This window comes from Budorcas taxicolor, chromosome 3 (genome assembly GCF_023091745.1).
Source record: "Budorcas taxicolor isolate Tak-1 chromosome 3, Takin1.1, whole genome shotgun sequence".
In the NCBI taxonomy this organism is placed as follows: Eukaryota; Metazoa; Chordata; class Mammalia; order Artiodactyla; family Bovidae; genus Budorcas; species Budorcas taxicolor.
The window spans coordinates 10,492,895-10,518,153 of record NC_068912.1 but is presented as its reverse complement, the minus strand read 5'-3'; the positions used below and the strand labels follow the sequence as shown (position 1 = coordinate 10,518,153).

The 25,259-nt window shown below is 49.2% G+C and overlaps 1 protein-coding gene across 1 annotated transcript; it reads right to left on the bottom strand.

Moving 5' to 3' along the window:
- On the bottom strand, nt 1-25,259 carry CFAP45 (cilia and flagella associated protein 45). The gene is made up of 12 exons (XM_052637976.1): nt 25,206-25,259; nt 22,087-22,212; nt 19,096-19,232; nt 16,718-16,862; nt 16,216-16,386; nt 14,846-15,024; nt 12,677-12,806; nt 8,317-8,463; nt 5,742-5,855; nt 4,960-5,153; nt 458-682; nt 1-79 (listed from the first exon to the last, which is right to left on the bottom strand). Exons 1-12 carry the CDS (start codon nt 25,257-25,259, stop codon nt 1-3), a joined length of 1,701 nt encoding a protein of 566 aa, XP_052493936.1.

The following is a 25,259-nucleotide window of genomic DNA, read 5'->3' as shown; positions in this document are numbered from 1 at the left end:
TCAGTTCACAGAAGTGTTGACTGGGATGTTAGCTTTGCGCTCAGCTTCAATGCAGTACTTCTCAGGAAGGCCAGTGGCTCTGCAGGGAAAACAAAGGGTGGGCGTAAGGGGTGGGGGTGGTGGGGTGGGGACCAAAGAGACAGCAGAAGCAGGCTTAAAGAACCTAGGGACCTGTATCCCTGAGCCTGGTCCCACCACTCATTCCCCAAACATATCCCTGTCAAGGCTCCAGCATCCTGCTAAGGAGTTCCCCAGAGAGCCAACCAAGGAAGTCCCAGCTTCAGAACATTCTGCAGGAGCCCCCTTCAGAGGGCAACAGCCCATGTGAGCCTGGAGTCGGGCAGGAGGCCCTCCCTACACCCCTATCACCGTCCCTTCGTTCCCCTAACCCTGCACATTCCAGGCTGCCTCCCTGGGCAAGGGGAGAGCAACGGGGGAGGAGGGGACCCCAGTGCACCTCAGCTCCTCGAGCTTTTTCCTTTTGATGTCTTCAATGCGCTCATGCCGCTTCTGGGCCTCCTCCTTGAGGCGCCGGCCCTCGTCGAAGGTGGCGATCCGGGCCTGCACCTGCTTCTGCTGGTTCTCCCGCACCTGGCGCCGGAGCTCGTTGGCGTGCTGCAGGCGCCCTGTAGCCTTTTTCTCCTCCTCCAGCCGCTCCTTTTCAATCTGCTCTCGCTGGGCCCTGAAGGAGGGACATGGACTGTCGAACGGGCTAGGCTGAGCTGGCCCAGCCCAGGGAAGGGTCTGGGGGAGTTCCTGGGTGGGCTCCTCTAGGAACATGCTTCAGAGACCAAAGCCCTCCCTTACCGTGGCTCAGAGACCAAGCCCAAAGGCTGTTCCCAGCCAGGCCCAGGTTCATGGGCATGGGACTCCGTCATGGGCATGTTTAGAAGGGCCCCTTGCTTGGCCTAAGTCTCTGCTATTTTAATTTTTGAACAAAGGGCTCTACATTCTCATTTTTCACCGGGCCCTATAGATTTTGTAGCTGGCCCTACACCCGGGATTTCACCCACTGGAAACTATCTATTTATTTATTTTTGGCTTTGCTGGGTCTTCATTGCTTCTCGGGCGTTTTCTTTCTTTTCTCCAGTTGCAGCAGGCAGGGCTACCCTTCAGCTGTGGTCACAGGCTTCTCACTGCAGTGGCTTGACTTGTTGCCGAGCACAGGCTCTAGGGCGGGCAGGCTTCATCAGCCACGGCACACGGGCTCAGTAGTTGCAGCTGCCAGGCTCTAGAGCGTAGGCTCAGCAGTTGTGGCACATGGGCTTTCTTGCCCCGCAGCATGTGGGATCTTCCCAGACCAGGAATCGAACCCGAATCTCCTGCACTGGCAGGTGACTCTTTATCACTGAGCCTCCAGGGAAGCCCCAGTGGAAGCCATTGTCCTCCTCTGCTCTCTGGTAACAATGCCCGACTCCTCTCCACTTGTTCTGAGATATCTTTCCCTCTCTCCCTTACATCCCTGCCATTATCAGTAATAATGACATTAACAAAACCAACAAAGACAATGCTTAGGAAGTTCAAAGAAGTAAAATCTGTGATGTTGGCTCTCCTTAATTGCTGGAAGAAGAAGGAACTTTGCCTGTTATCTCTCACTGCTCCAACTCTAAACTTCTTTCAGGAGCCTCTTCCACAAGAAAACTTAATTGAACCCTGACACCCAAGGGAAAATGGCCATTGTAGACCAGATATGTTCAGAAAACAAAAAAAAGCTCAAATGAAATGCACTCACATCTCAGAGGAAATGCAATCATAGGCCATCTTGAGCTAACATCTTATTTCTTTCTCAGTGTAATCAAAAATAAAATGTAAAATCATCTTAGGCCAGGATGTCTCAACTGAGGTCACTCATACCCTAACCAAGAGCACCACTTCCCTGACTCACTTCCTTCAGTCGTCTTCCAAGCTCCGCCATGCATGGCGTGTCCTCTCAACTCCGAGCAACTCTGTTTTTGTTTTTTTAATTTACTTATTTGTCTGCACCAGGTCTTAGTTGTATATACAAGATCTGCACTGTGGCGTGCAGGGTCTAGCCCTGACCAGGAATCAAACCAGGGCCCCCTGCTTTAGGAGTGTGGACTCTTAGCCACTGGATCACCAGGGAAGTCCCCCAGCAACTCTCTTACACCATGCAGATACCTCCCAAATGTCTATACCTTCTACAGAGGCTTCTCAGTTTATCAAAAGAAAACTGCTGACACTTCTATGAAAGCAGAAGACTCTCCCGCCTGCCTTGCCATTATGTTCCTATATAGAAAACAGCTTTCTATCGTTTCACATGATGTGAAACAGGGTGGAAACAGGGGACCTGTATGTGTCACCAGACAGCCCCTGAGGTGGCATGCAATCGGAAACCCAAACAGGAAGAGCCCAGTCATTCCACAGGATTGGGGCTAGGATCCTGGAGCCCGGCTGCATTACCATCATCTGGGGACTTTCAGAACTACTGGTGCCTGGGCCTCATCCCAGACCCGTTCAATGAGAATCTCTGGCTGTGGTCCCTGGGCACCAGTACCTTTTGAAAGCTGCCAGGCATTTCCAAGAACCACTGAGTAGGGTAGGTCAGCTATTTATGCTTAGTCAACAGGCTGACAGTTAAAGGCATCCCTCTGTCCAGAAGCAGGAAGTCCATATATAAGCCATAGAGGAGGCCGTGCTTTTGAAGTAACAAAAGCTCAATTGCTGGCCATGGCAGAGACGCTGCTAGCACTTGGAGGTGCCCACCATGGTGGTCACGTGGCCCTGGAGACACTAGGTCCCGATGCTAACCTAGAACGAAAAATGAGACTGAACTTCTCCAAAGGGCTGGTCTAGCGTTAATAACTGACTAGTCCATGTGCTCCAGGCAAACAAAGCAAAGAAGGGACAAGTGGGTCAGTGGCAACAGTAGGGCTTTAATTTCTTTCCAACATGTATAGGGATTTCTTTGGAAGGAATGATGCTAAAGCTGAAACTCCAGTACTTTGGCCACCTCATGCGAAGAGTTGACTCATTGGAAAAGACTCGGATGCTGGGAGGGACTGGGGGCAGGAGGAGAAGAGGACGACAGAGGATGAGATGGCTGGATGGCATCACTGACTCGATGGACGTGAGTCTGAGTGAACTCTGGGAGTTGGTGATGGACAGGGAGGCCTGGCGTGCTGCGATTCATGGGGTCACAAAGAGTCAGACACGACTGAGCGACTGAACTGAACTGAACTGAACTGAATCCAAGGAGGCAATGGCAACCCACTCCAGTACTCTTGCCTGGAAAATCCTATGGACGGAGAAGCCTGGTAGGCTGCAGTCCATGGGGTCGCTAAGAGTCTGACATGACTGAGTGACTTCACTTTCACTTTTCACTTTCATGCATTGGAGAAGGAAATGGCAACCCACTCCAGTGTTCTTACCTGGAGAATCCCAGGGATGGGGGAGCCTAGTGGGCTGCCATCTATGGGGTTGCACAGAGTCGGACACGACTGAAGCAACTTAGCAAGAGCAGCAGCAGTGACTGCTAAAGGCAACCCAGATGTCCAAGAGCACAGAGGCTGGGGAGGGCAGATATCTAAAAGGCAACCTGGAGTCCAGGGGCCGAAGCTTTGGGGCCGTTAAGGAAAGTGCCATCTTTATCAGGTATCTGGAGACCATGGCCTGACCCTTGAGGGCAAGGAGAGCTACAAAGCCAAAGGACATCACAGCCAGTGGAGGTAGGCTGAGGGTCCACAGTCCCATACAAGTCCAAGAACTTAGCTCCGGCAAGGACGACGAGTCCTATAGACTGTTCTGTCTCTGCCCAGGAATCCAGGGGCCTGGTCTGGCATGCAACTAACTGGGGCAGTAGCAAGAAGGACCGAGAGCATATAGACCAAGAAAGCCGGGCTGCTCCACTCAATCTCTATCTATCTGAGCATGATTTCTGCAGTTTGTACCACTCTGCCTCAATTCAAATTTCGTTTGTTTCCTTTATTTGTTTAATTTTTTTGGTTTAAGCTTGGCTGCACTTCACAGCACGCAGGATCTTAATTCCCCAACAAGGCAGTGACGTGCTAAGTCCTAACCACTGAACCACCAGGGGATTCCCCAGTTTGTTTCCTTTAATTTTTTTTCTTTTTTTAATCTTATAGAGTCTGAACCAGAGTAAGAAGAGAGTCTTTCCCAGTTAGGCCAAAACAGTTAGAGCTAGGAGAACACCGCAGGGGCCCGATCTGGCGGTGGCAGATCTAACTAGTAGAAAGTAGAGCTGCTGAGACTGCTGGCTGCCTTTGGGGAGGAGGAGGGAGACAGAGACAGTGAGAGATGTGAACACTTAACTTCCACTTACGGCTGGAATTATCATTGAGCCAACAGAGAGAACAAAAGTAAAAGGATAACAAGCTGGCAAGGCAGGAAAGATGGATGCATATAGGTGAGGTCCATCCAGATATGAGTCTCTAACATCCTTCCTACATGAATGGGCAAGGATGGTGTTTTATTCATCTCTAATATCAAGACCATAGCATCCAGCACAGAGCCTTGAATTTATGTGCTTAATATATATTTGTCAAATGAATGGCAAAGACCTCCCTTAAAGCCCTGCTCTGATGACTTGCAACCCTGAGCGTGTGAGTTCTCTGTTCTCAACCTCTCCTGCTGCAGTTTCAGCCCAAACTTGCTGAGGAACATGGAGACAGAGACGGCAGAAGGGCCCAGAGTTATATCTTTATTCATGCTTTTAATGCTCCTGGGTAAATAATTCCAATAATCCCCAATTCCTTAAACAATTCCAGGTGCTATTAATATATTTCCATTCTCTAATAAAATTCTTGGCTCAAGTGTCTTTGAAATATTTCAGTCACCCATCGAGGTAGAATGCCCCGCATCAGCGCGGTCAAGGTGGCTGCACATCTGTCTATGGACATGCCGGAAGGCACCTGTCCACCAGTACGGACCATCCCTGCCACAGTACTCAGAAAGGAAGCCGAGGGTCCCAGCCCCTCCTACCGGAGAATCCTCTCGAACTCATCCCGGTCCCGTTGCACCTGGACAGCCAGAGTGTGCTCCTTGAAAGCCACCTGTTCTAGTCGACTTTTCCGCAGCTTGGCCTCTGTTTCCAGCTTCTTCTGTGCGTTTTCCTTTTCCTTTCTGCGCCACTCTCTGTCGGCAAACTCCTGATTGCGCTTGGCCCGCAGGGCATCCTGGGGAAGGAGAGGGTGGGGGAGGCCAGTGAGGGCGCAAAAAACACCCTCAGGTCCCTTTAGGAAGATGCCTGCTCCAGCTGACCCAGCCTGCTTCGAGAAACCTCCGGAATTGCTCTAGCAACAAGATAATGCTACGAGAGAACAAACGGAAACCTGTCATAGAACTTTCAGGTCAGAAGATACCCCGAAGGGTCATCTTGTCCTTCTCCCCCCCAACCCCACCAGCTTATCCCAGTTCTTCCCCTATACCTCAAACACCTCCAGGCGGTCCTGCGATTGCTTCTCATTTTAAAAACTGCTAATGATGGAGATGCCACAGTTTCCTCCTCCCGTGACACATTTCAATGGTTAGTTAAGGTTGAAAGTTCTCTATGTGGCAGCCGAAACTCTCTCTTGGATGTTAGGCAGGTAATGCACTCCTCCGTGCTTGCTGTCATAGGTGTCCCCTCCATCCTCAAACTACTGAAGCTGAGGTACCTCGCATCCTCTCTTCTATACCCTCACCCTTGAGGCTCTCTTACAAGCCGTCCAAGGACGAGTTAAGGGGGTGTGAGGGGCTGAGGGAAGCCAAGATCGAACAGGTACCTGCTCTGCCTGGTAATCCTGGGCCTTCTCCTGCATGGCCCTCAGGCGGGCAATCTCCTTCTCTTTCTCCCTCCGGATTCTCTCCTGCTCAGCCTCAAACTCTGCTTCTCGGGCCTGCCAGGAAGAAAAGATCTCATAGAATGGCTCCCATCTGCCCCAGCCTTGCAGAAAGAAACTGAGCCCCTGTCTGTTCAGTATGCCCCCTACCCCTCCCTGACTCCGTTTTTTAAAATTTATTTATTTTTAATTGAAGGATAATTGCTTTTTAATTGAAGGATAATTGTGTGACTCCTTTTAATGTAGGGCAACATGACTGGCAATGCATAGCTATGAAACTAATCAGCATTTGTAAGATGCTTCACTGCTTACAAAGTGTCTTCTCCTGTAATATCCCAGAGTCCTCGCAATGTCTCATGAGATAGATATTCGATATGAAGAAACTAATGCTCGTAAAATTCAAGGGTCCTGTCCAAGACTGCACAGCTTGTAAACCACCAGACAGATTCACCTACAGGTGAGCCCAGACTTCATGCTGTGTCCTCTACTTCACAATTTCCAAGTTGTAAGGCCTCTGGGCCAAGTTTCTAGAAATAGGAACTGTGGCTTCCTGCCTGTCTTATAAAGTACAGCAGGTGGAAGTTATCTCATTAGTCCTTGGGCAAATGGCCAGCCCTATGATGTCCGGTCCCCCAGTGGTTGGCAGTTACCTAAGGAGTGAGCCATCAAAATTAGTTCCCTTTCCCACCTCTCTGAAAGTGCAGACATAGCCCTAAAAGCTTTCTATATGCAGCTTCCCAACTACCATTCTGGGGTATTCATAAGACGAATGGCTTCAGTTGGGTGGAAAAGTGATCACCCCATAAAGAATCTTCCTTAGCCTTGTTCTACCTGTCTAGACTCTGTGCACCACAGTGCGTTATCTGCTGTGAAGTGTGCATGGCTGGATGTGTGTCAAGCTGGTCTCTTTGCTCAGCGTTGCCCTATATGGCAGGGCAGGGAACTCTGGAGGCTTCCACCACCTATCTCTGCCTTCGGGGCAGCCTTTAGGGGCAGCCTCAGCTGTAAACGTGGAGACCACTGTGAGGTCAGGGAGGGGCTTGTGATATCCTTGGAGACTTATGGTGGGTTGTGGTCATGCCCAAGTGCCCAATCCCTTTACCAGTCTCCACCTCTCTCAGCTCCTTCTGCTAATGACCTTTCTGGGTATGAAGGTCATACATTGTCCTTTCCTGGTCAGAAATCTAGGGCAATTCCTCATCATTCCACACTTGCGGTGCTGCTCAAGGTCCAAGGCCTCCCCAACAACTGCTCTCAGCTCTCCATCATCTCACCACCTCATTTCCCATCACAACCACCAGAGACTCTCTGCTGCAGCCAATAGACCTGTTCACAACTCCTACACGTGATTGGCTTATTATCACCACCGTCATCCACTCAGGAACAGTTGCTGACGTCCACATGAGGTACATGGTATTATTCTAGGTATGTTCAGCCTAGTCTGGTATCTGGACACCCTGAGGCATTTAGGATCTTTTCCATCACTCAGTTACTAGGTTTGCAAGAAGTGAGTGATTAGATGAGACAACACACACGAAGCACTTAGCACAGAGCCCGTGCATAGACTAAGCACTTGATAAATGGTAGTGGTATGATCGTTATTATGCAGAAACCCATGTTCCAAGTCTTGCATTCTCACTGTTGCCTGCATATAGCTGGCATTCAATGAAGAAGCCAGAACCAATAAGCAAGCTTTGCTGAGCTTCATTTTCTGTGGTTTGCATTTGGAGTACTGAGGTATATCAAACATGCCTTTTCCAATTGTACCAACACCCTCCCCCAGTAAGACTTCCTTAGAGAAGTGTGGTGTCATCACAGAAGCTCAAAGCTAGGAGGGGAGACAGGACTGCGACATGAGGAATTGAGTAACTTTTCTCCCTTCTCTTCTGACAGAAATCCATGTTCACTCCATCTAGACCATGTCTAAAAGCTTTTCTTTGCCCTCCATTCCTCACAGACTCCAATCATGCCATCACCCCAGAAAGAATCAATGCATTCGCGAGCTGCATATTTCCCTGGAACTGTTCTCATGCATTGCTCTCTGCTCCACAGTGTATTTGTTCTGGTGGTTGAAGGCTCTGCTTTCCAAATCTAGCACCAAGTAAAGGGTGCCCAAGATAGGAATTTTCACAAGAAACTTACAGGGCAGCTGACTCATAATTACTGGAGATATAATTATCCAGGTCATGAGGAATCCCCAAAATCTTCACTTTTACCAATAGTTTTAATTTTCTTCCCTACCTGAACCTGACCCTCATCCCAAATTCCAATCAAAGATGTTAACAAGGATAACATGCTAATTAGGGTGTCCTTTGCAGGCTATTCTCTGGTAATGAACAAGGAGACTGGCCAGGTAGAAAGAATAAGGAGCCAGGCCCTTGAACTAAGGATGTGAATTTTCAGGCTGATGACGTGACTGCCTTCTGCTGAGTTCACTCAGGACTCATGCCTACCCCTCCCTGAGACAGACATTCAATTCCTGCTCAGAAGTCCCAGGCATCAGAAGGCGGGTCCCTACCATCTTCTTCTTGGTGAACTCCATCACCATCTGGTCAGCCAGCTTCTCCTGAGCCAGCAGCTCTGCTTTCTGCCTCTGGGTTTCATCATTGATGCGTTTGATCTCAGCCTGCATCTTCAGCTTTTGCTGGTGCCTCTGTTCCAGGTCCTGCCACCAAAGGGAGAGAGAAGAAGAGAGACAGAAAGATACTGGCCTACCAGGATGGAGAGACACGGATGGAGGCAGGGAAAGAGATGCACGCTCTGCAGCCTAGTTCTCATTACTGGCCTTGATTCAAACTATTCTTTCCAGGATCACGAATGACCTCTTCTAGCCAAACAGCCCTTGGCAGTCTTCATCCACCTTGACTTTGTGGCAGCCTTGACACTGTTGATCTCTATTCAGTCTCAAGGAGTAAAGGCTCCTAAAATTCTACTCAGTGTCTCCCGCATGTCAGGCAAAATCCTATCACTTGTTCATAATGTTTTCCTCTTGCCTTCAATTCCCTTCTCCTATTCTAACCCAAACTTTTGGTCTCTGTTCAATAATGATAATTAAAATAATAAAGTATGATGCTAACTGAGTACCTTTTTTGGGCCATGCCACAGTATCTTAGTTTCCTGACCAGGGAGGGAAACCTTGCGCCCTGGAGTGGAAGTGCAAAGTCTTAACCACTGAACCACCAGGGAAGTCTCAGGGAAGTCTATTCTTATGAATAGAAAGTACTTTATATAACTTTATATAACCTACCTCTAATCCCTAAATGTACCCCCCAAACCCTGAAAATTAGGTCTTGTTATCTTTCTCATGCAAATGGAAAAACTGAGGCCCAGAGTTTAAGTGACTTGCCCAGGTCCATAGAGCTAATAAACTCCAGAGCCCAGAATTTTGGAACCCGGTCTATCTTAATTAAAGTTCCAATTGTCTCTGGAACTCTGACTTGATTGCCCCAAGTTTTCATTCTCTGCATTTCTGAATTCCCTTTGCACCTAGGATGGTGATATACCTCCTGGGATTTGATTATATGCTGCTTTGTGGGGCCCACCCACTTCCTGAGTGTTCATTCTGTCCCAGCCAGAGGACAGGGACCACGTGTCACATGTCTTCTCTTTCCCAATACTGAGAGGAAAACAGCAAATACTCAATAATGAGGCAAGGAAGATGGGGAAGAAGGTGAGAGGCAAGTGAGAAAGGGAAAAAAAAAAAAATCTCAGAAGCACAATGAGTAATGGAGATCAGAGTCCACATCATCATGAGTGACAAGATCCCTTCTAAGAAATGAGCTGGACCCTTTGAAAGCGCCCAGTGGTCAGACCACTTCTGAGCACATCCCCAGGCCCTGATGCGGAGGGGCACTGGGATCTTGGGCTGGGTCCTCCCTATCCTCTCAAACTTGGACTCCTTGCTTCAAACTCTCGTACATGTCAACTCACCCCACCTCCCACACTGCTCCCAGATGCCTCCACATCTTCAAAGACTAACCCCCACTGGTCTTCCAGTCCTATCTGCCCAGCTTCTGCCCTAATGCATCCCAGGCGACACTGCTGGCCCTCCCTCAGCTTGGCTTGCTGTGCTGTTCAGGGCCCTTCCTCCAGGGAGCCTCCTGAACAGAAAAGCACAGTGCTATCTGCCTCCCGCCAGGTCCGTGTGGCACCTGAGTCATGACCGCCCGCACCCCACAGTCTCCACGCGCCAGCCTCCTGGCTCACTCCACAGCCCCTGTCCTGCTGCTCCAAATCCCACAGCCTCTCTTCCTCATCTCCCTTTCTTCCTTTCCTTCTTACCTTTCTTTCCCCCATCAGTTTTAGGCCCGATATTGGTATTCAGAGTGAAAGCAAAAGTGTTAATCCTTTGTCTGACTCTTGCAATTCTGTGGACTGTAGCCCACCGGGCTCTTCTGTCTATGGGACTATCCAGGCAAGGACCCTGGAGTGGGTTTCCATTCCCTTCTCCAGGGCATCTTCCCAACTCAGAGATCGAACCCATGTCTCTTAGGTCTGCCTACATTGGCAGGTGGGTTCTTTACCATCTGAAGGTAGTATTTAAACCCACTGACCCTCAAAGCTAGAAAAGCTGCTGACTTCTGATCTATGACATACATATAATCATATATTCATTACCTTACTTCTTTGCTTATTTACTTTTTTTGGTTTGTTTTTGTGGGTTCATTTCATTTTCAAGAAACCAAAGAATTTTCCCTGTTTCTCATCTTTGAAGCCATTGCAAAGCAACCCCACATTGACTCCTGACACTCTCTCCATCTTGCTAGCAAGGTGGGAAAAACTGGTGGCTCAGCTGGTAAAGAATCCACCTGCAACGTGCAAGACCTGGGTTTGACCCCTGGGTTGGGAAGATCTCCTGGAGAAGGGAAAGGCTACCCACTCCAGTATTCCGGCCTGGAGAATTCCATGCACTGTTCGCAAAGAGTTAATGCAGTTCTAAACTGGTGAGGCAGAGGTTTCTATCTCTGCCCCATAATACTTCCTGAAGACTCAGGGAGTGCCTAGAAGGACAAGAAAAGGACAATGACATAACACCTGAGCAACTGTTGACTCAGCGACACCTGGAACTCTCTCAATGAGCCCCTGCGTGTGTTCTCAGTCGCTTTAATTGTCTCCGACTCTGTGCCACCCTATAGACTGTAGCCTGCCAGGTTCCTCTGTCCCTGGGATTCTCCAAGGCAAGAATACTGGAGTGGGTTGCCATGCCCTCCTCCAGGGGATTTTCCCAACCCAGGGATTGAACCTGTGGCATCGCTTGCATCTTCTGCACTGCAGGCAGATTCTTTACCACTGAGCCATCTGGAAAGCCCCCTCAGTGAGCCCACCAATGCCCATTCCCCACAGCGAATTTGGGTTCTCCAGTATTCTGCATGTCTACCCCAGACCTATCCTTTCTGGCCCTTTCCTGAGCCAGGAGCTTGGCCAGGTCTTGTCTGTCTTCTTGGCCTTGTTGGTCCCCTTCTCAAGCAGCTCACGAAGTTGCCTGCCCTCTCATCTTCCCTAGCCACCCAGTGATCTGCCTCCCACTTCTCACACTGTTCCTTAGACTGCAGGCGCTCTGAGAAGCCTTCATAATTATGAGGTCCCCTCCCCATGAGACCCAGCCGGGCCCCCTGTCACCCCTCACCATCAAGTGCACTGGGAGATGACGATTCAGTCATCATAAACATGGGGGAAGAGGAGAACAATAAAGGAATACAGGTTCCATGAGTTAAATGCACCATTAGGCAATAACCTGGCAAATCAGAATACGGGGCATTCTTCAAATCAGCTGGCCTGAGTACTTCAAAATATCAGTGTTATTAAAATCAGTGAATGGGTAAGGAAACTCTGCCAGATCAAAGGAGACTTCGGTGAATACAGTGTGTGAATCCTGATGAACCATGGCAAATACATTTTTGGAACAACTGGGTAAATTTGAATGTAGATTAAATATTAAAGGATGTTGTAGAATGGTCAGACTCAAAATTTTGATGGGGGGATGTGATAATGGTACTGCTGACAAGCCAATGTCTTTGTTCGTCAGAGATACAAGTTGAAGCATTTAGGCAAAGTGCCAAGATATGGGAAACTTACTTTCAAATAGCTTAATAATAGCAAAATACGTATATACATCTAAAAGAGACAAGCAGCTCCATGGAATTAACAATCATTAAATATAGGTGAAGCACTGATGGGTGTGGTACAGTTCTTTGAATGTGTCTATGTGTGCAAAATGTTTCCAAAGTAAAAAAATTGAGGGGGAAAAGAATAAATGCTCCAAATGCTGGCCATGTACCTCCTCTCTGAGCCAGGGGCTTTCATATATTGCAAAAGATCCAGTAAGGCCAATAGAAGGGGATTTTTTTAAGCCTACTTGGTTTGAGTAGCTATGTTATTTATTTCTTATGCAATGGAGATGCCTACTAATTTTAGATAGGCTAACAGGAAAAAAGGTTTGGCTTGTCGATACAATTAATGACACTGGGATGCAACGTACCTTGGGTGAGGTAACAGCAGAGAGCCTGGAACTAAAAGACAGCTGCTGTTCATGTACAAAGTATACAATATCCCAAGATAATTGAGGGAAGACAATAAAACATCCCTATGTTTATTTGTGCAAAGCATGCAGCAATATCTTTCCTTGGTGTGCCCGTTTACACAGATATGTCAGTCCTGGACCCCAAGTCCCAGGAAGGCAGGGACAGTATCTAAATCACTGCTCATCCTCATGAGGCCTCAGCCAAACAAGTGTTTCATATGGCAATAAAAAGTTGACGGTGATGATGTTGTGAAACGTGCGTGTGTCTGACGGAACATCAGCCCACCCCCTCCAACCCCACAGCGTCGGAGGGCTTTGTTGCTGGCAGAACTTGGCATGATCTGTGCAGCCCAGTTACCCTTAGATCCTCCTCTTGGAGCTTTTCCATGTATTCCAGCATCTGCTCCTTCTCCTGCTCCCGCTGTTCAGCAAGCAGCGATCGCTCCTCCTGGTTCTTTTCCATCTGTTCCACAATGTGCCGTCTTCCTCTGGGAAGAAACAGTGCCACGGTGTCTTAGACACCAAGAGTCCAGGTCTCTGTTCTAACCTCCACCCAAATAACACCCACGATGGGAGGCATTGTAGGGACAACGTGATGAATGCCCCCTAAATACCACTATGTTCCACAAGCGGGGTCAGTCCTTTCTCCTCCAAGCTCCTAATTCTGGGGCTCACCCTTCCTGAGATTCCCTCCCTTCATTTGTTTGTCCAAGAGTGTGCCCATAAGACACCTTCTCCTTTCAGTACCTGAGGTCTTCTGAAATCCTACCACCTCCCAAAACTTCCCAAAGTAATCACAGGGAGTGACCTTCCCAAGCTGATTTCCCAGAGTTAAGAAGCCCACAGAACTCCTTTCTCTGGAGCATCTGCTCTCACCCAGTGTATCTTGTCGTCCCACTCCATCTACCATGCCTAGTTAGCTAACTGTCCTTCTTATATCCAATCTCATATTTTAAGACCATCGGCTGCTGGTGTACAGGGCTGAGTCTGAGGAATTCTCTACACTCAGCAGTACCCTTGCTCAACAATAGAAAGCAGAGAAACCAGATTCTAGAGTCAGTGCAGCCAGTGACTCCCTCTGTGTTATTGGGATGTCAACAACCTTGGAAGCATCTAGATCCCATGATCTCTGAGTAAAGGCTAGGAGAGTGGGAGAAGACACAGATGAGGACAAGTATCTGTGGGAAGGAGTATGACACTGACATTCAGAGAGTACTGTTGAATGGCGTCATGACTCCATATGAAATATACTAGAGCAACGAGCAAAAAGAGTTACATGGAAGCAGGTTTAGACTCAGTATAAGGACCAGGTGAACTCATTAGAGCTGCCTAAAAAGGCAGGGATTTCCCCTCCCTTGGAACTGTTCGTGCAAAAGACGAAGAGCCATTTAGCCATGAAATAAACTTTTCATGGGAGCCTACTGTATGGACCAGGTACCTGCTAGAAGTACACAGATGAACGGCGCAAGAGAACAGAATACAAATAGGGAGAAAGAACTGCCATTCAGTGTGGTGCAAGGACTATTTATAGGGGTAATTCTTGTATTATATGGTTGGCATTCTAAATCTAGGACACTATGATTCTATAATTTACCTGCTTTGGGATTTGTCCTTTCCTGCAAACTGGAGGGGATTAAATTTATTCATTCTAACTTGTATTAGGCATTTACTACAGCCCAAACATTCTGGCAGGTTAGAAGCTACAGAAACAAGACAGGGACCCTGTCCTCAGTGAGCATACAGCCTGGTGAGGGTGAGGGAGCCGCAGCACAAGGAGGGGCGTGTCAGACCACAAACACAGTGTAGGGGCCCCAGAGCAGGGAGGCTCGAAGCTTGCCCAGTGAAGTCAGGGAAGTTTCTCAGGGGAGGGGAGAGCAAGGCCACATTATGAAGGAAGAGAGAGCATTTTCCGGGGTGGGAGAGGAAAAAAGGAAAGAGAGGGTATTCAAAGCCTAGGGAACAACAAAAAATAATGAGATTATATGAAGACCTGGCATGCTAGGGGACATGAAGGAAAGCCTCCTAGAATGGATGGCAAGAAATGATGCAGAATGAGGGTGAATCAGGGCCGTATTGTGAAACACCTGTTGTGATCTTAGAAACAAGCTTTAAGACGTTCTACAGTTGTTTGGGATTGGACATGTACACACTGCTGTGTTTAAAATGGATAACCAACAAGGACCTACCATATAGCACATGGAACTCTGCTGAGTGTTATGTGGCAGCCTGGATGCAAGGAGAGTTTAGGCGAGAATGGATATATGTATATGTATGACTGAGTCCCTTTGTGGTTCACCTGAAACTATCACAACATTGTTTGTTAATTGGCTATACTTCAATACACAATAAAAATTAAAAAGAAAAAAAAAAGACGTTCTGTGGCTTTCTGAATCATTCCCATAAAGGTTTTGTAATAATAACAAAGGATGATAATGACCATTTCTCATGTCCTTCTCTGCAAGGCTATATGGACCTAAAGATGCATGGAAAAGACTTAGAGAGGGAAATGCCACAACCACCTCTTTACCGGATTCTCTCCTCCCTCCTCTTTCTGTCTAGCTCCTCCTGCCTTTGAACAGATTTCTGCCGCTCCACCTCCATCATCTGATTCAACCGCTTCTCCTCTGCATCCAGTTCTTTTTGGATCAGCTGCTTCTCCAGAATCTGGGCATCCCGAATGGCATGGCACTTGGCATTGAGGATGATCTGGAGAGTGGAATTGAACTTGCGGTACTAGGTCTGGGAGTAAGGATGGGGATGGTGGGGGGTGGGGTGATACACCACAGGGATGTGGATGCTGGAGTGGGGAGAAATGGGAGCAGAAGCCTATCAAGTGTGCTCACAAACCCAGAAAAGCAATAGCATCTTTCAGGGTACTGGGTCTGGTGTTTGGGGCAGAGGGGGGGTCATGGATCACTCTTTGGGAATAAGATGAAAGCTATGGGTCTTCTACTCCATAAAATTCACTTACATCTATACACACAAAATTTCCATAAACCTTTAGAAGTTCATGGTCCCCTTAGGGACCCCTGAACCTCAAATGAAGACCTCCCCCCAATTCTACTCTTCAGGAAAATAAACATTCTTGCAGAGGCCGAGCCACTGAATTTTTAAGCTAAAAGAGCCCAACCTGACACATAAGGAGATGAAAAAATCAGGAGCCATCAATAAGAGCTGTGGAGTAAAAGCTTTGGAAAATAAAAGGAAGCATTAAGGAGAGAAGATGTGCCTGAGAGACAGAAACTCTGGATGAAGAGGGTGGGGAGTCAGCATTTTCCTTTGGCCGGGAAGTGAACCACATGCAAATGAGTAACACAGTAGAATTCAAATGGGCCTCTGGTCTTTATGCTCTGGCTAAAGGAAGCACTTTGAGAGCAACAAGAAGAACCCCATTGTATGCACCACTGTATGTGGCCAGAATTGAAGGAGCAGGATAAAGATACAAGTAACATGTATTTTTCAACCCGCAGTTTGCAGAGTATCTCTCATACATTAGCATATTTCATCCTAATAATGCTGCTTAGTAGTTTCACCACCCTCATTTCACAAACGAAGAAAGTTTGACTCAGGGAGTGCAAGTGACTTGCTGAAGGTCACACAGCAGGCACTCCATAGGTAGAGCTCTCCTCAACCCAATCTACTCCATTCGCCTGCCAAGGCCAGCCCCTCACCTTTCAACCCTGCACCCCATCTCTAGCCCATGCTTTCAGGCGTGTGAATAACAGAGAAGAGGAGGGAGGGATTCCCTGGTGGGCCAGTGCTTAGGACTCTGTTCTTCCACTGCACAAGGCATGAATTCAGCCCCTGGTCAGAGAACTAAGATCCCGCACACTGAGTGTGGCAAGGTCAAAAAAAAGAGAGAGAGATGAGAGCAGAGAAGGAGAATGGAGAGCCCACCTTTTTCATATCCTTCAGCTCTTCCTCCTGCTCCATCCGCAGCTGGTTGGCTCTCTGCAGAAGGTTCTGGGCCCTCTCCTTGGCTGCCTCCTCCAGGTCGCTGAGCTTCCTGTTGTTCCTCCAAACCATTTCCTTCTGTTTCATGATTTTCTTGCGTGTGGTCACTGTGTCCTACGGGAGCCACGCTGGCATCAGCGGGGACTTGCTCCAGCGCTCCGTGCCCTGGGCACTAGCCTGGCTGCCATGGGTGACCTCAGACGAGTTTCACATCACCCCATCACACTGTCACAGGCCAGAGGTTTCCCAGCCTGGCGTCCTCACCCCTCCCCTGGCCCCGCAGTTGCTCCCACCAGATCTTTATTCTGTAACACATCTTCTTCAGCACATTCACACCTTACTTCAGGGTCCCCTAACTAAAGCTCCCAGTCTTGTGGGAGGCTGGCCTCTCCCCAGCCCTTCTCGTCAACCCCCACTCCGCGAAGATGGGGTCGGGGTTAGGTACCACCATGGCTTCCTTCTCCTTCTTGAAGGCCTGCTCCCTGGCCTCGAGTTCTTCTCTAGTCAGGACGTGGGATGCCCATTTGATCCGCTCAAACTCCTCAGGGCTCAGGATAAGGGATTGCCCAGAAGGGTCCTTGGTGGGAATGCTGACACAAAGAATGAATAAAATTAGGCAGGGGTGGCGGCGGGCGGGGGGGCGCTCTTAGCACTACTCTGCAGGCTGCTCTGCTCTCTACCGCACCCTCATCGCTGCCCGTCCTGCCTCAAAGAATCAGGCAGGAGAGGCAGCGGAATGGGTCCACTGGGGAGAAGCAGCCTCAGGCAAGGGTAGAGTAGCATCACCGGCTGAAAAAGGAACGTTTTAAGAACTTTGTCTCAAAGGTCCGGGTCACACGGTACCTCCTCTGCACCCGCCCCCATGTGCCCATACGCATCCACCTCCTCCCCTCCGCTGTCCCTGCCTGTGCTGTGGGCAACGTCTGTTTGCCTTTCGAGATCACAAGCTCCTGCGGGATTCAGGCTCTGCTGTAATCCCACAGGCAGCCCGGTCTCTGGCTCAGCACTGGGCACAGAGTGAGGACTCAAAATAAAGCTGCCGAATTGAACTTTTAAAACAGATGATTCCTCAAGAATGACATAAAAAGGGCAAGGGCACGCCAGACGAGGATGAAGTGGAGGCCAGTGAGGAACGAAACCATCCCTGTGCCTCCAGCCCAGAGGGAAGCTTTGAACCCTAAATATTAATTAAAATCAACAGTAGCCAGAGACATGTCTACAGACTTTCCTAGCTGCCCAACGCATTCAACAAACCAATAGGTAATTATAATGATTACAAACAGAGGACATACATTAGCGACGGACCAGGGGAGTGGGCATAAAGCTGCTTCTGGGTGGGGCGTCTAGCAGGCACACGGCAAACAGACGCAGATGGTCTGAGGCAGGAAGTGAAACCTCATCCCATAAAACTGGTTGGGGAGAGGTGTCCAGGAGGTGGACACATGAGTAAGTGGACTTGAGGCTTAGCCAAGACTTTGTTTTTCCCTGGGCGCTGTGGCCCCAAACAGCCTGGGATCTGGAGTGACTAGGAATGATGTGAATCTGAGACAGCGTCTCGCGTTGTTCTCAGAACCCTGACAAGCTACCCGAGACTTGGCCTCCAACGTGTTTTTAGGGCTGGACCAGTCCAAGAAGGAGCCCTTGGGACTTCACTGGTCGTCCAGTGATTAAGAATCTGTTTGGCTTGGTAACAACCTAGAGGGGTGGGATGGGGACGGAGGTGAGAGGGATGTTTAAGTGGGAGAGGCCATGCGTAAACCCATGGCTGATTCATGTGCATGTTTGGTAGAAACCAATGCAATACTGTAAAGCAATTATCCTTCAATTAACAATACATTAGAAAAAAAGACTCTGCCTTGCAATGCAGGGGACGCTGTTTCCTTCCCTGGCTGGGAACTATGATCCCACATTTGGCAGAGCAACTAAGCTTGCACACCGCAACCACTGAGCCTGCGCACGCTGGAGCCTGACATCCCTCAGGACTCAAGGAAGATCCCGTGTGCCCCTACTAACACCCGACTCAGCTAAACACACAAATAAATAAATAAAGAGAAGGAGCCCTTTCTTGGGCCACAAGCGTGTCTGCAGGGCTGCTACCACATCTGGCCCTTCAACGCCAGAGCTGACCAGACGGCGCTCTTGGACCTGTGGACCAGCCCTGCCTCCCCAGATCGCGACACAGGATGCATTTTCTGGGAATGCAAGTTTGTCATGAGTGGAGCCATAGTTGGAAGAATGGTTTGGAGAATGGAGCACCAGCAGAAGAGCTAAACCTCTGAGTGACAGGGTTGGCTCCCTTCATGTGACTGAGCTGGGCCTAACCCCACAGGAGGGCCCAAGCAAGGGGGCTGCTGCAGTCAGGAAGCCGTGCTGACCTAATCCCAAAGGAACCCCAGAGCTTTGGGGAATTTCCTCTTCTGGCCTCAGAGCCTGGGAAGAAGCCCTGGGACTAATTAGGCATCCGGTCAGTTTTTCCTTTGCTTCAGATTCTTGATGCGGCCAGAAGGAAATGACTCATCTGGACACCTCCCCGACCCAGTGCACTATTCAGGGCTCAGAAGGGACCCCCTCCCCCAAGAACCTACCCTCTACCAGCCCCACAGGACCCACAGTAGCCAGTAGCTGGGAATCGAGGGCAGTGGCGGTAATAGATACAAGGCGGGGAGAAGCAGGTCAAAATGGAGAAGAAACAGGAACCAAGGAACCAAAGGCAGGAAATGGATAGGAAAGAGGTGGGGTCCGCAGCGACAGGACGAGACCAGGTGGGCTCCCCCTCCCCCAACACATGTCCTCACAGAAGGGCTCCGTGCCCTGGGTACTCACATTAGCTCCCGGACCATGTCCCGGGTGATGAGCTGGATGCTCTCCGGCTTGTGGTCCAAGCCCAGCGCCGTGAGGGTTTTCCGAATGGCATGCTTGTCTCGGAGCAGCACGATGGGGCTGTCACTCCGGGTCAGGGGCTGGGGGGTCAGGAAGGGCAGCTTAGAAGCTGGTCACCCAACTTCTTGCTGGTTAGCGGAGGGTGGCATCTCCACCCCATCCAGCGTCAGGGGAAATCAGCTGGAGCCCAGACTGCAGGGGCACCCAGAGTAGCCAGGGCACTGAGCAAGCAGCGTGGCGGCCAGATGTGATCTGTAACAACTGGCTCTCCGAGAGCAAGGCTTCTCTATAACTCGTGCAGATACTCCCAGAGGGATGGAGGCCCAGGGAGAGTTTTGCTAGTGTGTGTCCATTCCTAACCTGAAACCATCAGGAATGAAAACTTGGGGTATTTTGGTTCTTCTCCCTCCATCATTTACAAAAGAAAAACTAATTAGCTCTCTTGGACCACATTGAGGGCCTTTAGCATACAGTTCCTTAGGGACACATTCAATCTATGATATTTGTTATTTTCAGTCTTTTCTAATTATTCATTTACTTTGATCCCCTCCCCCCCAAAAAAAGCCCTATGGGGGAAGTTAGAAATATGGCCTGGTGGATCTGCCCTTAAATCTAATATGATGAGGCAGTCAGTGAGTTAGAATTCAGCAAGGAAAACACAAATTAGATACATGAGTTTTTTTCAACTTTCTGACCATGAAGGAGTTAGATAACAAGAAAACAAAATCATTTGTTTCAGGGATTGTCCACAGAGAAGAGGACTTCATGTGTCATGAACACAGTGTCTGCGATCCTGAGTGCAGGCAGGGGCATGGCTTAGGTGGAGCCCTTCCTGTCTGGAGACCGGCACTGCACACACCCGTTCCCGGGGTGCTGCTGCCGCCTGGCGCCCGTCTCTGCTTCCAAGTGGCTCAACTCAGTCAGGTCACAGGCCGCTTCTGCCCTCTGCTGCTGGCTGGGAGGCTTCCGAGACTCTGGTCCAACAATAATCCCAGAAGACTGAGCCAGCAATAGGCAGTGTGCCACCGCCCCCTTTGGCAAGCCGGCAGGACTAAATCTGGAGAAGTGGGCCATTTCCAAACCTGTCTTCACTTTAGCTAGAAGAGCCCCCATGGACTCAAGACAAATAAACAACATGACTGTAAGTGAAAGTGAATTGCTTTGATTCTTTCCCTTGTCAATAGGAAACAGCTTCTAAAGGCAGAAAGATACCCATCTGGAACAATCTGTAAAGTCCTTTTTGATTCACAGTGAGAAGACTGAAGGGTAAGGGTAGACATCAAAAAGACCCTGATGCTGGGAAAGATTGAGGGCAAGAGGAGGAGACAACAGAGGATGAGATGGTTGGACGGCATCACTGACTCAGTGGACATGAGTTTGAGCAAATGCCCGGAGATAGTAAAGGACTAAGAAGCCTGGTGTGCTGCAGTCCGTGGGGTCACAAAGAATTGGACATAACTTAGCAACTGAACTGCAACAAACGGGAGACATCAACTCTTCTCTCCCTGGTCCACCTGCAGCTAGTGGTGTTCACGCCAGTGCTTAAACCACTACTGGTGTCTTTCTTCTTTTTCCCTTTCCTCTATTTTTTTCTCTCTTTTTCCCTCCCTTCCAGTTTTATTGGGACATAGTTGACCTGCTGTTTCAGTTCAGTTCAGCCACTCAGTTGTGTCCAACTCTTTGTAACCCCATGAACCTCAGCACGCCAGGCCTCCCTGTCCATCACCAACTCCCGGAGTTTACTCAAACTTATGTCCATTGAGTCGGTGATGCCATCCAGCCATCTCATCCTCTGTCATCCCCTTCTCCTCCTGCCTTCAATCTTTCCCAGCACCAGGGTCTTTTCAAATGAGTCAACTCTTAGCATCAGGTGGCCAAAATATTGGAGTTTCAGCTTCAACATCAGTCCTTCCAACAAACACCCAGGACTGATTTCCTTTAGGATGGACTGGTTGGATCTCCTTGTAGTCCAAGGGACTCTCAAGAATCTTCTCCAACACCACAGCTCAAAGGCATCAATTCTTCAGTGCTCAGCTTTCTTTACAGTCCATCTCTCACATCCATACATGACCACTGGAAAAACCATAGCCTTGTCTACATGACCCTACTGTTTAGGTTTAAGGTATAGTATAACTATTTGTCATCATGAAGTGATAATCACAGTAAGTTTAGAGAACAGCCATCATCTCATATCGATACAAAATTGAAAAAAACAGACAAATTTTTCTGTGCTGAGAACTCTTAGGATTTACTCTCTTAACAGCTCCAATGTCCCTTTTCTTTCTCAATCTCTCACCACTCTTCTCTCCGCATCTCATTCTCTTGTTCTCCTTCCTTCCCACCTTCTGAATGTCATGTGTAACCAAGATCGCTCCAAGTAACTCTCTGGCTCTCCTCCTCTAGTCATCAACCTCTTAGACTGGGTGATATTTGCAAATAAATATTTACGTGCTCGTTTTCCAAAGCAAAGTAACTGTTTTAGCTGAGCAGCTGGGAAAGAAGGATGATTTGTGTTCTACTCTGAGCTGTTCTTGGATGGAGGGGGGATTATGTTGAACAACAATTATGTTGTTCTATATCTGCAAGCCTGGGCCACCGACACTCAAACGTTTCCATCACAGGGCGTTCGCTGAGCAGAGCAGACACTGAGGGTTCAGCAGTTGAGCCTCCGTTCAGCATTATAACACATCTTCAAATGCTGCACAGATGTAAAGATTTCAAGGGTGGAGGAAACCAGGTAGCCTGTTTACATGAGCCCCACAAAGTGTCTGAGCTTGTCCACTAGAGCCTCAGAAACCCCCAATTCCTTCAGTCTGAGAGTTCCCTGGGAGAGGCGGTAACCTGTCCAGAGCTAGCTTTGTCCTGAGCAACACTAGCCAGTTCAGGTCACTGCCTCCAGGTGACAGCTCCCTGGAGGGACTGAGTGACCATTACCTTGATAGCTCCAAAAAGGCTCTCATCCACCTCGGAGCTCAGGGCTTTGGTCCGATAGCGAGGCCTACTCCTTGACCTGTTGGAAGCAGTAGAGGCGGAGCTCAGCACGCCAGCTGTGCTTAATGGCTGCAAGGAGAGGCAGAAATTTGGGCTCATCAGTACCGACCGCCATCTGCACCCAGGGTAAGGCAGACGCTTCGCCAGCCCGTGCTGAGGGAAGGTTGGGTGGGTGTTTGGGAAAGCACCTGGGTAAATCCTGAAACACAGGAGACGCCCTACAGGAGCAGTGGCTTCCCTGGACACCAGCCCAGCAAGAAGGAGGACTTCTGAGGTTTCTGAGCTGAAGAAGTCCAAGCCCTTGCGCAGCAGGGAAGGAAGGAGGGCAGGAGGATGATTCAGTGTCAGCCCAGTTCTCATTTCCCGCGAGCAGTCTCTTGTGAGGCCACATGGGCTCTCCTCTCCAGAAAGGCACAGTGTCGTCACCTCCAACCTCGTCATCTGAACACCAAGCCCCCTTCACAGCTGATGCTACCATCTGACCTCCTCCATGTCCCCACCATCTCACAAGGTTACGGTAGGGATCCGAGGACACTAACGCTGAGAAGCACCCTGCACACAGCCGGCAGGTGGTTGATGCCTGATAAACTTCAGTGGATGAACGACTGCCAGCTGCAATCAGGCAAACAGGTTCACCCTGAACTTGTGTCCACCAGGAGGCTCTGACTCTCAGGACTCCTTGAATGCGCATGTGCGTGCACGCATGCTCAGTCACTTCACGCGTATTCCACTCTTTGCGACCCCATGGACTGTAGCCCGCCAGGCTACACTCGATTTTCCTGGCAAGAATACTGCAGTGGGTTGCCATGCCCTCCTCCAGGGGAACCTCCTGACCCAATGATCGAACCCGCATCTCCCGCATTGCAGGTAGATTCTTTACCACTGAGTCACTGGGGAAACCCCTTGAACATGCCTGAGTCCGTTTTTAGCCATCCAGTACTGTTCTCAGTTGGATCCTTGTCTCTCCCATCTAATGAGCTGAAGGAGACAGGGATCATCTCCGAGCATAGAAGCTGAAAACATCAGATAGCTGCCTTCCAAGCCTGGGCAAAGGACCTAGGTGAGCCATCAGCTCCCCCAAGCCTGACAATGAATAGAGAGCTAGTGATATAAGAAGGGGACATGGAAACCCCTTCTGACAAAGGCAGCAGTGGCAGTCACACCCTGTGTCTGCGGCAATGCTGATAAGGGCACCAGGAGCAGCTGCCATGATAAAGTGCCAGCCCTGGGGGTGGCATCAAGGGTCTTTGCCAGGCCAGTGCCGGGTTGTGATTTGGGCCTCAGTTCTGGCTGCAGTTCCTGTGTGTTTTCATTTTCCAAGCCTAGCTGCCCAGCCTTGGCGTGAACTCTGTGCACTCTCCAAAATCCTCTCCATACATTCCCTTCTCCCTAAATTGGAGTTCTGGCTCTGTTGTTCATAACCAAGAACCCTGACTAACACAACCTCCATTCCCCAAGGTCAGTCTCGCTTCAGTTCAGCCTAAAGAGAAGTCTGTCTCCAGGGGGCGGTTTCTGTGAGGACTGTGGGACAACTCCAGGGTTACCCTAAATCTCATTCTGGAGGAGCCCCCATCTCCTGCAGTTCTCGGAGATGGAAGACCCTGGTGCAAAGGGCTGGACGCGTCAGGTCGACCAAGCCTGGGAATGAGCAGCCGTCAAGGGGACAGGGTGGACAGGGAAATGACCGTGCATTCCAGGTCACTAAACACTGGACGATATGTTTTGAATGCTCTCTCTAATCTGCCATGATCACAGAGAACTCCCTGCAGCACCTGTTCCACCTGTGGCAGGTTTTTGCAGCAAATCGGGCAATTATTCTCCGGCTGGCTCCATTCCATACAAGCATAGCTGAGTGTGCCCTTCCCTCCCAGCCTGGCACAGCCAGCAAAAGGCTCACAGAGGGCGCCTTGCTTTACAGCCTCTGTCAGCCCCAATACAGCAGAGCAGAAAAGCTTGAATTCATGAAAAGTAAATACAGGAGCCCCAAGGATGCCTAATAACAGACTCTGAAGGGTTATTACATGGAGAGTGGGGAGCAACAGCTCCCCTTTCCACCAAAAATAGAATAAGAAGGAATGAATAGAATCCACAACAGGTGGGACTGAGGCAAAGCTTTAGGAATAACCTGAAAAGATGGAGGGCATCGGATCACAAGAGATGGTGTCAGTTCCAAGGGGAAAGGTACAGAGTCTGGCATGTAGCAGGACCTCGATATGCATTTGATGAAGAATGAATGAATGAAACCAAGCAAAACGACCTCTTGGGGTCTGCAGACCAGACTGAGACAGAAGCCTTTCCAGAATATACCACCACTTCACATTTTCCACATCACGTATGTGGTCTGCGCTGGGGAAAATAACGTAGGTGAAAGGGCTTTGGAGCACAAATGGAAAGCATTATTGTTGTTTTGCGTTTGTTTTCCTGTTTCTTTCCAAGGGCTCCTGCAGCCTTCCCCTCAGGCTTGGGCGTCCACCAGACTGAAGGATCCTCCAGCGCTGGGACTGTGTCATCTCCCTCCTACGCCCTTGGTACCCAGGTCAAGAGGAAGTCACACAAGAAATACTCGACTGCCTGAGCCTCGAAGTCAGAACAGAGGAAGGAAAACAGATGTTGACCACAGAAAAGCAGCCGCTGGGCAGAGCAGAAGGAAGCGTTGAGCTCTGGGGTTGGGTGGCTGAGAAACCTCACTCGGGAAATGCTGACTTTGAAGCCACAAGCCTTACACCAGGGTTAGAATAACCAGTTTTGCCAAAAGCAACAAGAAGGATTAGGGAGGTCACTGCATAAAAGTACTAGAAAACATGAAGGAACAAGTAGAAATGGAAAGTTAGATCCCTCTGGGCCAGAAGCAGTAGCCAAGAGGTTCTTCCAGGAGGTGAAGGGCTGGTTTTATTTCTTGCATGACTTAACAAATTATAAATATCCCCAAGAAGCTGACCTGTGCCTAGAGTGCTCATCTTCCTTGAGGGAAGACATCTCTGGTAGGGAAGGAAAGACCATTGAGGAGACAAGGATGATTGGGGAAGAAGAGGATTGAGACAGAAAAAGATGCCAGCCCTAACCTTTATGTTTTCCTTTTGGTGACCTCGCTGACTCCTTAACTCTTCAAATAGCAT